The 17,360-nt window shown below is 39.8% G+C and overlaps 1 protein-coding gene across 2 annotated transcripts; it reads left to right on the plus strand.

Moving 5' to 3' along the window:
* Positions 1–3,066: 3,066 nt before the first annotated feature.
* On the plus strand, positions 3,067–16,917 carry DIS3L (DIS3 like exosome 3'-5' exoribonuclease). Of its 2 annotated transcripts, none has more exons than XM_082768922.1 (17): positions 3,067–3,244; positions 5,416–5,569; positions 6,366–6,494; positions 7,138–7,273; positions 8,285–8,461; positions 9,097–9,175; positions 9,814–9,993; positions 10,524–10,693; positions 11,492–11,653; positions 12,373–12,620; positions 13,210–13,302; positions 13,984–14,517; positions 14,922–15,076; positions 15,184–15,359; positions 15,673–15,818; positions 16,340–16,514; positions 16,590–16,917. In XM_082768922.1, exons 1-17 carry the CDS (start codon positions 3,115–3,117, stop codon positions 16,899–16,901), a joined length of 3,156 nt encoding a protein of 1,051 aa, XP_082625048.1. In that variant the 5' UTR covers positions 3,067–3,114; the 3' UTR covers positions 16,902–16,917. The 2 variants fall into 2 exon arrangements, with proteins under 2 accessions (XP_082625048.1, XP_082625049.1); XM_082768923.1 differs by having other exon boundaries at positions 3,071–3,165.
* The last annotated feature ends 443 nt before the right edge of the window (positions 16,918–17,360 follow it).

The raw sequence follows: 17,360 nt of genomic DNA on the forward strand, positions 1-17,360 counted from the left end.
AAAATTAGTTTCCTAGGTCATATTGTTGTTAGCCATCTGTAAGATGAGTCATGCTTCGAGCTTGCGAAACCTGAGCCAAAAGCTGGTACTCTCCAATGACCCGACACATTTCTTTGCCAAAACACCGAGCAACTTCTATCGAAAGGTACCACATTGAAATTCTGCACTGCTTCTCCTGACATGTTTTTCCAAGCAGGGAGAGACCTCCTGAGAGGCTCACAGTTCTCAACATAGGCAAGAACAAACATGTAATTGAACTTTAAAGGACTTCTCTCACTCATAAAACAAAAGCTTTTCTAGTATTTACTACTGTTATCCAGGGGAGCACTGTATGAAGTAAGGCATACTCTGTGAGAAGAAATATTTATACTGCTCTCTTTGGATGTGCTCTGCCATGTTTTGTTTCTCAAACACTTAAAGGAAAACTATGAAAAAATGTATGTCTCACTGGTCTGCAGCTGTGCTGCATTCCACCTTCACTCTTTGACATTTATTGAGATCTTCTGATTCTATTATTTTGAACTCTTTAGCAGCTTTTATTTCAAAACAATTAAGGATGCTCCTGTGATCCTGTTAGTTCTGTTTTTCCCTGCACAAACTTCTTGCCATATATAAAATCAATTACCAGATCAGCACAGAAGTTTGACTCTGACCTCATTAGGACAAACTCAGATGAAGTGTAAACATTTCTCTTACCTTTAGTGACTCAACCTTAGACTGACTTTTACTTCTAAGAGGTTGCTCTCCAAAAGAAGAAGGAAGGGAGGAGGGAAACTGAAACTTTGAAAAAAATGTCTAACTGGTATATTAGAAATAAGCATGCAGCTCCTCAGCAGTATCAGCAGTGCATGAACTTAGCCCAAAGGTCTTATATTTTTCTCTGTGAAACGGTGAACAAATTAGAGAAGTGATCTCAGTCACTTTCATTTAATTAACCTTACTTTTATTGCAGTCACTGAATGACACAGAGTAGGCACACGGAACTGCGTTCTTCACTGTGTCACAGCAGGCAGCAGCTGCCGCATTTCAAATTGAATTCACTATCTTTCCCAAAAATGTTGTCTTTTTCTTCCCCCTTCTGTCACCACTGGCTACCCTGTCTTTGTTCCTACTGAAGAAGAGCTCCATCATTTTGGTCTCCATTTCCCCTTTCCTCTCACATCCTGCTTACATAACGCATCTAAAATCATCTAGACTACCAAAACCAAGTCCACACTTCAGTCGTCTCTCACTAAGTTATAACACCTCCTCCTCCTCATATGTTTGAGAACTTGGCTTCTACAAATCAGTTTCTTACAGATGGTACTTCCATTTACTGGCACCAATTGGTTACTCAGAAGTATTAGTCATTGGAGATACACATTTTATAAAATATGTGAAAAATAAGCAAATAGAATAAACAGGAACATACAGTGACATACGGCCTTGGCTCTTTCCCAGTCTTTTCTCCTCGTAAGGACAAATAGTTTGCGCCACATATTCTGTTCAAATAAGGTTATGATGTAGGCATTTCTGAAAACGTATTAATGCTTCTTTATTGTCAAAATCATCCCCAAAATGCCACACTAGCTGCATCACAGCCTTTTAAGGAGCCCTGACTGGGACCCAGAAACACTGTGTTGCACTCATGATCCTCCCCTGCTTTTGTTTCATCTTGAGCAAGAATTAATCTTTCATTGCTATCATCTTTCCTCTGTAAATGTGAGGAACAACATTAGTGCCTACTGTCAATCGTTTGACATTAGGGCTTGCCTGCACCCCTTGCTCACCCCAGCCACCTTCCCTAGCTCACAGACCTGGGGCTGCTCCTGGGAGATGCCATGAATGACCATGGAGGTTCACACACATGCATTGATGCAGGACTAGTTTAGGCATAGCAAGACAGCTTCTTCTTCTTCTTCTCTGGAGCCTTTCCAGTCTCCCGGTGCCTCCAACACAAATCATCTCTGCCCTTGTATTAGGAGGCCTAAAAACAAACATAGAAACCCTGAACGTATCTTCACCACACCCCCCAGCCTCACACCACGCACTGCAGCCTAATGGAGGGCAGATTCTTTTTTTCCACCTTCCACAGGCATCCCAGCCATTTTTTCAGTATGTTCTCTAATGATCCCCAGATCTGTCTGTCTTCCTTCACTGAAAGGGAGCCCGTCTCCTCTGGTCACTGAGCCACACAAGCTGGGGATGTCCCTCGGCCCAGCACCGGGCACTCTCCTGTTCTGCTCCCCAGCCCCTCACAGCCTCCCCTCAGCTGCCACTTTGGTTTCCTCAGCTTGTTCTTGGCTCTCCCTCAAAAATTCCCCTCAGCTTTTTTACCCCTCTCCCTCAGAATTTCCCCACAGCTCGCTCCGGCCTGTCCCTCACAAAGTCCCTCAGCTCCTTACTACCTGTGCCTCACAAATTCCCTCAGCTCACTCCCGCCTGCCCCTCAGAATCTCCCCTCAGCTCCTTACTACCTGTCCCTCAGCTTGCTCCTGCCTGTCCCTCAGAACTTCCCCGGGCTTAAGCCCCACATATTCCTCCGAAATTCCCCTCAGCTTTTTCATACCTCTCCCTCAGAACTTCTCCTCAGCTTGCTCCCGCCTTTCCCTCAGAATCTCCCCTCAACTCCTTGCTGCCTATCCCCCTCAGAAACTCCCTCAGCTCCTTACTACCTGTGCCTCACAAATTCCCTCAGCTGGCTCCTGCCTGTCCCTCAGAACTTCGCCAGCCTTAAGCCCCAGTTCCCTCAACTCACTCTCACCTTTTCCTCAGAAATTCCCCTCAGCTTTTCCACACCTCTCCCTCAGAATTTCCCCTCAGCCCGCTCCCGCCTTTCCCTCAGAATCTCCCCTCATTTCCTCACTGCCCGTCCCTCAGAAACTCCCCTCAGCTCCAGCCCGGTTCCCTCAGCCCGCTCCCGCCTGCCCTCAGAGCTCCCCCTCAGCCCAGTCCCTCCGCCTCCACACCGCTCCCTCAGGCCGGCCCCAGCATCGCCTCCCGCCGCTTTCCCGTCCCTCCCCTCCGCTCCTCTCCGTCCCTCCCTCTCCATGCAGCACCGCCTCTCGCACCGTGCGCAGGCGGGCGGCGAGCCCCGGGCCGTGCCGGGCCTGGCCGAGCCGTGTCTCGGCCGAAATGCTCCGTACGGAGAAAGTCCTGCAGCTGCGGAGCCAGCAGGGCCGCTCGGTGCGCGTCGTGAGGGAGCACTACCTGCGGCTCGATGTGCCGTGCCGCAGCGCCCTGTGCCGGGCCGGCTGCCCCGGCGGTGAGCGGGCCGGCGGGGAGGGCTCCGGGAGGAAGGGGAAGGGGGGACGAGGGCTGAGGGAGCCGAGCTCCGGGGGCTGAGGGAGGGCGCCCGGGCTCGTCCCGGGGCGCCTCAGCCCGCCGCCGGCGGGGCCTGACAGGAACCGGCGGGGCAGTGGCGGGCTGAGGAGAGAAAAGGGCATCGAGGAGCCGGGGAAGGGGGGAGATGGGGCAGGGGGAAAGTTTTCTAAAAGCTGGAATCCTCCCTCTGCCGTCCTGAGCTTTAGGGGTGGTGTGAGGGGCGGCAGCACACGGAGCAGGGGGGAAATGAGCAGCTCGGGGGTATGGGGGGAGTGCTGCTTCAGGGCAAAACCAGTCAGGAGTAAACGGAGTGTTAGGGGAGGAAAAAAATGAACCGAAAAGAGACGGGGGTTGATGCAGGAATTGACTGGCAGCAGCTTGGTGACCGGGGTAAAAGGCTGAAGTGGCATGGAGGTGTAACCGAAGACGCCCATGTTTCACACTTTGCTTTTTTAAAACTTCTTTTACATGTGCATTTCATTTATGCACTTCACTTTTTAAAAAGTTCTTACATGTACATTAATTTCTACAGGGTGCTGCTTTATAGCGTGAGCTACATTGTGTGTCTTACCTGTTGATGCAGCCAAGGGGTTATCATGAAGCATTTGTTATTCTGCATCAGCAGTTATTTCTGTTAATTAATTAAGCATAATTGTTCGTTATTGTGATCTAGGGTGTCAGGACTAGTTATAATTTCGGCTCCCTTATGGATCTCGGTGCTGTAGAGGAGCATATTGAATTTAGTTCTGAATTCCCTAAGGATAAATTACAGACACATACCAGACAAAAGTCTTACCTCTCTCCCCATGCCTAACTTTCCCTCTTCTGGGCGTGAATGTAAATTGTGCTGTAGATGAGTGTCAGAATATGTCCCTTTATAATTATTCCAGGTAACTCAGAGGTAAGGAGAACATTTATTTTTATTCCTGACTCTACACACTATGCTGATCAGACTTTCTTTATGTGCTGAGAGAAACCGCCTACATAAATCATGAATCATGAATCTATAGATACCTTTAATGGCATGCGGTTCCTACTTAAAAGTTATTCTGATCTAGATGTATGGGTTAGAAAAGGATAGCTTAACGTGAGCAGATCACATAACTCTTCAAGTGACACTTCAGTTTTAATGCTCTTCTGAATTATTAATAAATATTAGCTTTCCTATGTGCATTCTGCCATCATCCATTATATACCTTCAGAATGAGATGTAGCCTTGTTACGGTATGCAGAATCGTGCTTACTGGAATCAAACTTCTAGTGATAACAATTAATAGACGGTTTGTCCTGTGACAGCTTCTAAGAAATTCATGACAATAACCCGACTTGTCAAGATCTGTGTAGTTTTATTCTTTATAATTTGCCTGCACTAAATTCAGCAGTTGTTCCTATAATATTGTAAGGGATGAATAGATACCGAGAAAAAATACAAAGGAGTTAGTGCCTGCCAGCTAAAAGTTTAGTGGATAATCATTGAAATATCTAAAGTAATTAAACTAATTAATTTGGGGGGACATTTTAAGATTTAATCTATGAGGGGTTTGTTGTGATATTTTGATGGCGTATGCCTAAGGGATGGAGTCTCTAATAGAGAGAATTGGCAATGATGGTAATAGTTTAGATTTGAGAATGTCTTCTCTTATCTGTATTCTTTTATTCGAAGGAGCACAAAAAGAGCTTGCTGTAAATGGATAATGTTGAATAGAGAGATCTGTGGAAGCAGTACATCCTTTGAATAATTCCATGAAAAGATTTTCTCTGGTAGATATATCGTCTCTCTTTTCATGTGGAAGCAGAGAAAAAAAAAAAAAAAGGAATGTTACACTTCAAGTAACTTCCTTTTTCCAATGAAATTGCATCTTTTTCACACATTTGGATGGAATTTACCCTATATTTTGGCATCCGTGGATAGCAAAAGGGCTCTGTCACAAATCGTAGAGATTGTACCGCAGAATTGTACTATAGAAGTCATTATAACTTTGTTCATCAGAAAAATACATATGTATACCTTTGAAGACACACAACTCTAATGTCCGGGCATTTGAAGGTGTTTTTAAGAGAGCAGTATTGCAACTGAAAGTTTAAACCTTTAACGTCTGAATTGTGTTTTAGATGGCAAATTGTTATCAGATGATGTGACTCATTACGTTGTCCCAGACTGGAAGGTTGTTCAAGATTACCTTGAGGTTCTTGAGTTTCCTGAGCTGAAAGGTATTATTTTCATGCAAACAGCGTGTCAAGCTGTGCAACATCAAAAAGGTCGCAGGTACTTATCCTGTAATAACTCATTTTTTAATATAGATTGCAGTAACATATTAAGTTTGTAAAATACATATTTAAGCACAGCTACCCAAAGTCAGCAAAATGCTGTGCTTAAATTGTTTTCAGGTCTTTCAAGTGTCTTAATATGATTTTACAGATGAGAAAGAACTGTGATGCTTTGTGATCCGTAGGTGTCAATGCTTGGCATATTTTTCACTTAATAGTGAATATTAATATTAGGCCTGTAACATTATTAACTAATCAAATGGCTTGTTACAGGAATTAAGGAGAATTTGCAGTAATGATGTATTGTATGCAACAACTAAATTATGCATGTGGTTTTGTTCCTGCTGTATTACGGATTGAGCACTTGTCTTTGAGGAGCAAGTAATACTAGTACATGGTACTTACCTTATCAGACACAAACCATATTGCTGTGGCATATGAGAGTGCAGTTTGCTATCAAGGTCTTCCAGGATTAATAAAGCATAAACATCTTTGAAAAAATATATCTTGTCTCAGAAATAATAAAATAAGCTCCTGAACATTTACAGTGTTTTGTGGGGCTCATTGGAAAACAACTATGTTTAAAACTCAGAAACATTCATAATGAAAATTAGAAAAGCTTGCTTACAGATGTTTTTTTAGGTTTTATTGTCAATTGCAGAATTTAATAAATGCATTTCTTTATGAATTATAGTAATTTTCCTTGAGTTTTTCAGTCATATTTTCAGCTGGAATTAAAATACTCCCATGCTTTCTTTTGACAATGTTATATTGATCTTTTTTTTGTATTCCAGACAGTACAACAAGTTGCGAAATCTAGTGAAGGATGCCCGTCATGACTGTATAGTGTTTGCTAATGAATTCCACCAGCATTCATACCAGCCAAGAGAGAAGGGAGAATCGATGGAGAAATGGCAGACCAGGTTTGCTTTAACTTGCATAGTACTACACTGAATAACATCGTGACATTGTACATAGAAATATTAGTAGACACTGGCTATGTAAGAGTTCATGCTCTTCCTCTGCTTAGCTCTGGAACAGTTCACAATAATTATAAAAGTCCAGAATGTCCTTTTGTGATTAAGAAAGTTTCAACGTTGTTTTCAGAGGAAAACAGCCAAATGTTAATTAAATGCAATAATGCTAAAATAAAAAGCATTGATCATTTTAAAGTTGGACAACCATTTTACAGGGTGCTTTAGCATAATAAACAGAACACTTTAGATCCCATTAGATGTAGTGTCTCATAGCCTACAAACCCCACAGAGCTGGACTCCTGGCAGTTCCAACTAGATTTTTCCAAGCATTCATTCAGAGGAATAATATGTGATGTTTCAGCTGGGGCACATACAGATGTACTGGGGAGGAAGCACTTTCTTTTTCTGTCCTCTCAGTGCTCTTGTGTGGCACATAAACTTTATACCCTCAAAAATTTATGTAGCTTGTTGTATGTATCTCACAGGTATAAGTGTAAAACCAAAATCTCATTTATACAAAGTCTGCAAATGTCTTGCAAGTAGCAAATGAGATATACCAGGAGTCTTATTTCAAACTTTGCTTTTCTAGGAGTATTTACAATGCAGCAGTCTGGTATTACAATCACTGCTTGGGTCAGATGCCAGTTGTTATGGTAACAGAAGATGAAGATGCTATCAGGCAGTACGGAAATGAAACAGAAGGAGTGTTTGTGATTTCCTTCAAGGTAACATGCCAGGAAAATAGAAGAAGGTTGCCTTGGTGCTTCATCAAAATGACAAAGCAAGTACTTTAAAGCCCCATGTATAGTGCAAATCATTTCGGAGTTTACATGTAAAAATTCTACAATGCTAACTCATGACTTCATTTCTCAAAGATAGCAAAGATGTCTGACATGGGAATGTCATTAAAAATGGTGAGTGAGCAAAGCAGAGAACTGAAAAGAAAAGCAGCAGCTTTAAAGATACAGATCATCCTTCTTAGGAGCCCTTTTTATTGTTTTCCTTGTTTTTAAAGAATTTGGCACTGTGACCAATAATAGGTTACCTCAGCCACATGTCTAAATTTGTAGTGCAAGCATTCCATAAACAGAAGTAGCCGAAATATTCAGCATTATTCTGACAGCATGTGTTAGCCTTGACTATATAGGATACACCGATGCATGAGAAGATAATTGATTTGTCATTTAGTTGTTGATCTCTGATACTGCTTGTATTCAGCTGGATACACGGATAGGATGTTTATGTTTAGCCGTGATAGGATATTAAGTAAAACCAACCAGATTTACTTCAAATTTGTATAAAAATGACTATGCTCAAATTGTTCCTTTGAGTGTGGTTCAAATGTAGTACAGAGAATCATACAAAATGCATACAGATAATAGTGGGTTGCCAGTTTGACGATTTTGCTGTGGCACTTTACAATAATTATGTAGCTTGGATGGGGTATATTGCTAGCAGAAGTTTGAGAATCTCTAGTTTAGGATGTTTTCCTAACAGTCATATCTCTTTTGTTATATTTACCAAATGGCTTAGGGTGAATCTGGAACAGATCTGTGGTATTTAGAGCAGACACATCACTACCATTTGGAAATGCAGTCTGAGCATGTGTTAGCAAGCACTAGACACCTCATGAGTGCATGAGACAGCTTGTCTATAATAGGCTTTTCAAATAAAGCATTATTAAAATAACAGTGACCTCTAAATCTTTTCTTGTTTGTTAATATATGTGCATACAGAATTATTTGGATAACTTTTGGCCTGACTTAAAGGCTGCCCACGAACTCTTTGACTCTATAGTTCAAGCTCGGCATGAACGGGAGACTGAAAGCCAAGAAAACAATGGAAAAGAATATCCTGAGCACTTACCCATGGAAATACTGGAGGCTGGGATCAAATCTGGAAGATATATTCAGGTCAGTTGCTATTTAGAGATTATACACAGAAAGATGCAGTCTTGTGCCACGTGTGATATGGAACAACTGTATCTAATTCTCAAATATAGATAATGCTGTATGAGGGCAGCATTTCTTACTTCATTTGCACACAGTCTATATCTCAGTGAAGTGAATTTACAGTTTTTTAGCTTGTCAGGGCCTTAATTGTTGGTGGGCTTCAGTTAAGAAATAATTTAAAGAATTAGAGGCAGTAATTTGTTCTTTGCTTGACTGTTTCACTAGTGAGGTGAAAACAGAATGTGAACAGATAGACTTGAGTTTTCTTTTTTTCTTGAGATGTGGAGATTCAGTATTAGGGCAGGCAACAAAAGTAATCTTACACTGTCTGCGCTTTGAATAAAATGACCTTTACCGCCTTAGGTTAAATTGAGCATTTAAAAGAACTTGCCATTCCTTTACGGAAGGGAGTGCTTAAAGGTCTGCATTGTACGTTCTCTCTCTGTAGAGAGTACAATCCTGTTCAACATAACCTAAATATCAATGAAAACAACTAATTTATCTAAAAATTGTTGGAAGAACAAAAACATATACTTTAAAGTTTGCTATTTAGAGATGTGGCTATTTCATTCTGTTTATTGGTTTATTACTTTTAGGGTACACTGAATGTCAATAAGCATCGAGCACAATTGGAAGCTTTTGTTCGACTTCAGGGATTTGGCAGCAAAGAAACAGGTGAAAAGACAATGAAAGGATGTGTTCAATGACTTCTTGATGCTGTCTGTGCTTTTTATGTGACTCCACCATATATATATAGAGATGTTCAGTTATTAATCAAGATGAAAGCTCAGATATTGCAATGCTTTTTTTTTTTTTTTTTTTTTTTTCCCTTTATGGGCTAGAAAGGAGGCTAGAGATTAACCCAGAGATCGGACCTCCTGAGAAGACAGTACCTTGTATATCCTCCTTCCACATTCTTAGTACCTTTGGCTGTGTTTTGGACTCTTGTCCTACTAATGAGTGTCGCTAGACTTTTTCTGAAGTTAAATATTGACGCAAATTGTTTTATTTGTGCTTGCTCAAACTTCATATGACCACTCATTTGATTGAAATACGTGTTTGCATAGATGTTGGCAGGATTAGGGAGCTGGTCATTGTGATTGTAATAGGAAAAATGCTTTTAGGATCAGATCAGAGCACCGGTATTGTCTTCCTGGTATGAGTTAGTAATTACTACCTTTGAGGGAACAGCACTTTTTGCTTGCACAAGTGTTTTGTCTCAGCTTTCACTAGTAAATACTTTCAAATGTTCAAATGTAGAATTTTTTAGTAGTTCCTATTTCTATTTCTTTTTCTTTTTCTTTTAAATTCAGACCTTCAAAGTGACATTCTTATTTATGGGGCCAGAGCTCGAAATCGTGCAATCCACGGTGATGTGGTAGCTGTAGAGTTACTGCCTTTGCAAGAATGGAAAGGAAGGATTGTTGCCCTTTGTGAAAATGAGACAGAGGATAAAGCACCTGCAGACACCACTGGTGATCCTATGCCCACAGGTAAAGTAGATAGAATGATACAATATTTTATTGAGACTACCTCACCTTTTTGGTCTGATCTGTATTGTGGTCTTTATTTTATAGTCCCTTCCCTGTATCTTATGAGTGTGCTGAGGTCAGAGTTAAAAGTTCAAGATTAGTTCTCTTCCTACCAGAAAATACTGTTTAATTTTGGTCTTTGCCAGTAAATATTTTCTTTATTTTTTACTAGACTTAGACATGTTTTGGTAGTAGTGAGAATCTCGCTGAATAATTTATGTGTTATATCAATTTAAATCTATACAATAAGTTAGTCTTCGTTAGTATCCACAGGAATAAAAGCTCATTAAAAGATGGATGTGCCAACGATAATTTATTACAAACTTGTATTGTTTCCTGCATAATATAAGTTGTTAGCAATTATAATACAGATTTGTGGAAATCATTAGTTCATATTACAAAGCAAGGGATCTTCTATACCTCTTCCGCGTTTGCTTTCATGTCCCTATTTAACTCTTTAACGTACTACCAACAATGTCCCTTATTAAAAGGTAAAGTTGTTGGAATCATTCAAAAGAACTGGAGGGATTATGTGGTCACTTTCCCTTCTAAAGAAGAAAGCCAGTCCCAGGGCAGAAATGCTCAGAAAATCCTTGTTACACCTTGGGACTACAGAATTCCCAAAATCCGGATCAGTACGCAGCAAGCTGAAGCACTACAGGTAATTTGGCAGAAGCGTTTCTCAGTTCTGTATTCCTACAAAATTGCCTGGGTGTTATATGCTCTCATGATGTTTTCAAGGCAAAAAGACAGGTAGAGAACTATTAATCAAGTTAGGTTTGTGAAAGCAGGACACAGTTCAATGTGAAGAAATGTGTTCAATTCCTGTCAAAACTGTAACCTTCAGGTAATAAAGCATATCATAGTTCTGGATGCACCACACTCCCGGTACCCTGAGCATTTGTACACTGCTCGCTTTGTGTATTTTTGTTGCTTTGTTCTGTTTTGTTTCCTGATAAATTCAGAGTCATATTAGGGGTCTGAAATGCAATAGCCCTTGCAGCTTTATTGGCTCTATGACTATATATAACTGGTGAAAGTACGAAGGAGAGCTTTTCAACAAATTGCTAATGAACGATGATGATTGGCCAGCCATTCCTGTAGAAGCAAGAAACATGGCCTTGTCCATTCCTAGCTGCTGTAAATTCCAGTTGTATTCTGTGGTATAGGAATACTTGTTTACATCTTGGTTATGTCTTTTTTTTTTTCCCTCAATATTTATTTACTTCAAGATAGAGATTTTTTTTTATATAATGAACCCAAATGAGTCATTTATTGGGAAATAAATGTAATTCTCAGTAAGCTTCTGATCAGGGGTTTATTTTTCCTTTCTGAAGAGTTTTTAGAGTTGCTTGTGGCTTGTCTCTTTGGATTGCTATGTTTGCCTCTGAAGAATGTTTATATTGATTGCTCGTCAGGAGCAGATTGCTGTTTTAACAGAAGAATTGTCTTGCTGCAGGAGTACAGAGTTGTTGTGCGCATTGATTCTTGGGAATCAAATTCTGTATATCCAAATGGACACTTTGTGAGGGTTTTGGGAAGAATTGGAGATCTTGAAGGGGAAATTGCAGCTATTCTGGTGGAGAACAGCATTTCTGTAGCCCCTTTCTCAGAAATCCAGGTTAGTCTTTGTGATTAGGTACATTCTTTTCTGTTCATTTCTAGGCTCTTGTTCCTCAAAGAGGGGGGCTCTCTTTCAGCTGAGCGTATTGCCAGCAGGCTTTTGAAAACTGAAAGCTATTTTTGGAGTATTTTTCTGGAATTACTTGTGGATATCAGTGGTTCTAGAGATACTAAGAATTTTCAAGTCAATAATGATTTGAAGATAATCTGTTCAGTATAAGGAGATTTCAAACTCGTAGTTCTAATTTGATGTAGACTGTTAAGATATTATTGTCTTTGTATGTGTTTATAGTACTGATCCTAAAGGCCAAGACCTATTGAAATCATTGCTTTAAATCCTTTTTGTCCTCAACCAGGATGGGAAACAGCTCTCACAGGGAAGTATTTTGATTTTTACCTAAAATTAATTGAAGAAAATAAAAAGAGTGTAAGAAACAATGTACAGTGTTGATGTTGACCAGAGCTGCAATATCACTACAGTAATATCAGTTGATAATAATATATGTAGCATTCTTTCAGATACTCTTTTATACTTTCTGGAAAGTAAATGTAGTAGACTGACTTGGAAAATGCAAGGAAAAAATTTGTCAGGGATGGAAAAGTACACCAACACAGAACTATCAATGGATTACAAAAGCAAGAGCTAATTAAATCTGATTTGTTGGCTTCATTTTATAGGAAAGATGTAACTGTATGTTCATCACTGTTTTTGTACAGATGAGCGAAATGCCCACAAGTTCTTCAAAGAATCCGTGGAAGGTGAATCCAGAGGAGGAAAAAAAACGTCTTGACTTGAGAGATACACACTTGATATTCAGCATTGACCCGAAAGGCTGTGAGGATGTTGATGACGCGCTATCCATTAGAACTCTGCCTAATGGGAATCTAGAGCTGGGTGTCCACATTGCAGACGTAACCTACTTTGTGGCAGCAAATTCTTACACTGATGTTGAGGCAAAAGCAAGGTAATGTATTTTCTAAAAATTAAAAAATTACAAACTTCCAATCTCTATCCATGCTATCCTGAAGAAACATTGAGAAGTTCTGTTAATTCTTTTGGAAGAGTTCTTGTTTTTAATATTTAACCTTATGTTATATTCCATACTTTTTTTCTGTTATTACCACTGTTTTGAACTCAGACTACTGAATCACTTTATGAAATGCATTGTTCTCTGTAGATACAAAGAAATATTGTATTTCTGTAGATACAAAGAAATGTAAACTTAATGGCCAGCAAAGGTATTTGTATAGCCATTAAAATGACCTCTTCTGAGCTGAACTTATTTTGTACAGTCCTACCAAGCTCTGCCTTTATTGCAAGTGGGAGATACAGAGGAAGGCAAACTTAGGCTTGTGCTTACACAAATAGTCGTTTGAATAATTTCATTTCAGTACCGCATGTGTGTGTTGGGTAAGAATAACGTTAAGAACAGCCTTCTAAAATCATACTGTGTGTCACGTTCTGCTGATGCCGTAGTTATTTTGCAAACTGCTTGGCAGATAAACACCAATGAGTCACGGTGAGAAGAACAGTGACTGTGTTTTATTCTTCAGGGCAACAACTTACTATTTGGCGGATCGTCGTTATGATATGCTGCCCGCTGTCTTGAGTGCTGACATATGCTCTCTTCTTAGTGGAGTCGATAGGTAAGATTTGGTGATATTTCTGACAAAAGAGATTTTTGCAAGTAATTTAGTTGTTGCTACCAGTCTCTCTGTTTATTAATTGTGTGCATGTTTTGCATTGTTACTAAGTCTTCAACTGAAAGAATAACGTATGTTTAAAAATAACTTCTGTTTCTATGGTGTTCAGGGAAGGCGACTGCTTTGTAATCCTTTACCTTGCCAAAATGCATATGTTCCTGTTTCTCAAATGTGTTGTTACCCTGTTACCCTGCTTTTTTTTTTATATACAATTTACAGGGTAGGTTCGCTGGCCGAAAATGAGGATATGCAGGGTGCAGATATGATCACAGTGGATACAGCTAGCTAATAAAATATATGAATGAAAGTACCTGTTGCAGTGTATCAGTGCTTTAAAAGAGATTTGGCTTTCTATCTTAGGTGCACTCTGGCCCAACAGGTAGATTGAAAATACTGCTGATGTAGTTGGTTCTTATTTATTAAGTGATGCACAAAACGGAAAGCTAAGTGTGTTATTTAGCAGCATCGCTGAACACAGGTTTGTTTCATGAAGAAAAAAGTTTCCAGTAAAAAAAAAAAAAATCAACACAGGATGAAATGTGTAAATTTGGAGCAGTTGTATGTGCTTGAAATGTGAAGCTAACCAGAACTGTTTATAGCGTTGTGATTTTTTTTTTCTTTAAGGTATGCTGTAAGCGTCTTGTGGGAACTAGAAAGAGAGTCGTATGAAATCCTGAGAGTCTGCTACAATAAAACCATCATCCGGTCTGCGTACAAGCTAGTCTATGAAGTAGCACAGGGATTATTAGATGGAGACACAAGTGTTGTTGATGATATCCCGGAACTGAAAGACTTGGATGAAAGAACGAGAAAGAAGAAATTGGATGAATTGGTTTGGGCAATATCAAAACTCACTGACATAGCACGGCACGTTAGAGCTAAGCGGGACAGCTGTGGTGCTCTAGAACTAGAAGGGGTAGAAATCCGAGTGCAACTGGATGACAAAAAAAACATTCACGATCTCATCCCCAAGCAGCCACTGGAGGTGCATGAGACTGTAGCAGAATGTATGATTCTTGCCAACCACTGGGTGGCAAAAAAGATTTCAGAAAACTTCCCTCATCAAGCTTTGCTGCGTCAACATCCTCCACCACGACAGGAATTTTTTACTGAACTTCGAGAATGTGCCAGTGCCAAAGGTTTCCCAATAGACACACGGTACCTTTTGCTACTTATCTTAACCACTTTAATTAGAGATAAGCAATTAACTATTTGGCTTTGTAATCATTACAGTACAGTCTTTTAAAAGATTTGAAATAATTTAGAATGAATGTGTATGTTGGGATTTGATGAGAAGGCTGTAAGCCTCATCACATCGAGGTATCATTTCGATAGATCCCAGAGCATGAAGGCCAGCGGCAGTGATTTTGTTCAGGAGCCCCCTTCCAACCCTCAGCTGCGTTCTGCTGTACAAAGGGGTTTATGAGCAGCTCAGCATGTTTCATTCTGGACAAAAGCAGGTTTTGCTGGAGTCCTTGGTTCTCCAAGTTGCAGGAGTTTAAGCGTAGGCTATTGGGATCAGGGCAGTGTAACTTTATTCAGAATTAACGCTTTTTTGACAGGTCTAACAAAACATTGGCTGAGTCCCTGGATAAAGCAGATGATCCACTGGATCCACTTGTAAACAAACTGTTGCGATGTATGGCCACTCATGCGATGTCTAATGCATTGTACTTCTCAACTGGCTCTTGTTCTGAAGAGGAGTTTCATCATTACGGTATCCCGTCACCTTATTTTCTATGCTATTTATGTTATTTCTGAACTGTTGGGGAGAGGCAGTTGATTGCTTTGACTTATTTTCACTGCTTCCTTTTTTATTTGTAGGACTCGCTCTAGATAAGTACACTCATTTTACTTCTCCAATTAGAAGATACGCTGACATAATTGTCCACAGACTCTTGATGGCAGCCACTCTGAAGGAAACTAAAGATGTTAAGGATAAAGTACTCAGCAATAAGGATCTTGAGGAACTGTGCAAACACATTAATAACAGGAACAGGGTAAGATGGTCACAGTGCGTCTCTGTCTTTGCTGCCCAGTGGAATGGAATACCAGTCTTGACTGCAGCTTCTGGATACTACAATGCCCTAGTATCACTTATTTTTTTATTATTACTTTTTTTTAACTTAACTATCACATTTCTTCTGAGAGTAGTACTCACCTTTACCACAGATAGGATTTCCTTTCACATGTATTTTTTTGGGAGACTGTAGGGGAGTAAATCATGGAAAAATGAATATAAAGACCGAAACCAAACAAGCTTATTATTTACGTAGGCTGTTTTCTCTTCTCTTTTTGTGGGGGTGCTCCCAGGCAGCCCAGCATGCTCAGAAACAGTCTACTGAACTCTTCCAGTGCATGTACTTCAAAGACAAAACCCCAGAAACAGATGAGCGCTGCATAGCAGATGGTGTTATCTACTCAATTCGAACAAATGGCGTGCTTGTTTTTGTACCAAGGTAAGTTCATTAGAGTTGGGGCTGTTTAAAAATAAGACACAAGTATTACTGGAATGCTGTAAGGACACCTCTGGTCCTTAAGAAAGGAAATATTGACTGATTATGCTATTTTATTTTTTGTAAACCACAGACTGCTTTTCTGTTTTCCTCTCCCCTCATGCTGCTGAACCTTAACTCATTTTTAATGGAGAACCAGTTCCAATAACCCGTTACAAAGCTGTTTTTCCATTATCTGGGCATTCTGGGCTTACAGATAATGGATTACTGACTGTATTTTACTTCTGCTTCACTGCTTTTGAAAAACCTCACTCACCATCTCATGCTGTTTTCATATATACTGCTGGGTTACTTTTTTTGATAATACACATTAAGTGCTCCTGAAGCAGGATTATCAAGCTACCCTGGTTGTACCTTTCTGTTGCTTTCCTATAATCCTCACTAGTCCTCCTTTGGTTTCAAAATTAGTGAGAGAACTGATAAGGGTGGAAATTCTTAAAAGATTCTGTTCATGTTTTTTGAAGATATGGAATCAAAGGTGCTGCTTATATGAAAAACAAAGAAGGCTTAGTCATCTCTTGTCGAGGTGACAGAAGCTGCGAGTGGAAGCCTGGATCACTTCAGCGGTTTCAAAACAAAATTACTTCCACTACAACCACTGGAGATTCAGTTACATTAAGTCTTTTCGATCACATAACAGTGAGTATTTAACCTGAAGAAAGTAAAAGGAAATAGCATGATGAGAAATAAAATAATTACTGAATTGCTTTTAAGGTGAAAATACTTGTGCAGACGTCTCGCTGCCATGCTGACACAATCAAGCTTGAAATAATCAGGAATGCACCGTACGAGACTTCAGCCACAGAGGTTTCCCAGAAGAATTTCAATGTGGTGAAATCTGATTTGGTAAAAGAAGTCAGCCAGTCTGCAGAAACTGCCCGGCACACCCAAGAAAAAGCAAGAGTTGAAGTGATTGAGGAAGAGTATCAGCAGTACTGCCAGACAAAGGGACCAAGCTTATACCAGCTGCTAGAGGAGATCAGGGACTTGGCTCTATTGGATGTTTCAGCTGATATCAGAACTTGAACTGTAACCTAACATATGCTTGTTGATGTTCTACTCACATTCAATTTGTACAATTAAGTTTCTAAAAAAAAGAAAAAAAACTATTTAAATATTTGAGTTGTTTTAAGGTAAACTAAATGTCTATTTTAAATTAGAATTATTTTTATTAGGAATACATGTGACTTTTTAAAAGATTTTATACACGATAAATCTTCTAGATTTAAGACTGTGTAGTACATTCTTTCAGCTGCCATTCAAAAAAGTTACTTGTCCTTGTTCTCCATAAACTAATTTCTTAAAACTTAATTATTTCCTGATGTCTTTCTACTGACTAGAGGTGTTAATTCCCCTCCAACACAGTTAAGCAAGTTTAACTCATAACTACAAGCATACAAACAGCACCCTCAGTCACGCTAATCTAGGGCCTTTGGTAATTGCAGTTCTCCAGCCAGCATAAAGTAACAGCTGTTGACATGAACC

The sequence above is a fragment of the Aythya marila genome, assembly GCF_965140915.1.
Source record: "Aythya marila genome assembly, chromosome: 11".
NCBI classification, from domain to species: domain Eukaryota; kingdom Metazoa; phylum Chordata; class Aves; order Anseriformes; family Anatidae; genus Aythya; species Aythya marila.

What these genes read in the sequence shown, in the direction of transcription:
- DIS3L (XM_082768922.1), top strand. Translation starts at nt 3,115, where the DNA reads ATGCTCCGTACGGAGAAAGTCCTGCAGCTGCGGAGCCAGCAGGGCCGC. An exon ending in CCGGGCCGGCTGCCCCGGCG is followed by an intron (nt 3,245 to 5,415) that starts GTGAGCGGGCCG and finishes ATTGTGTTTTAG; the next exon opens with ATGGCAAATTGTTATCAGAT. An exon ending in CTTCTTAGTGGAGTCGATAG is followed by an intron (nt 13,303 to 13,983) that starts GTAAGATTTGGT and finishes TTTTTCTTTAAG; the next exon opens with GTATGCTGTAAGCGTCTTGT.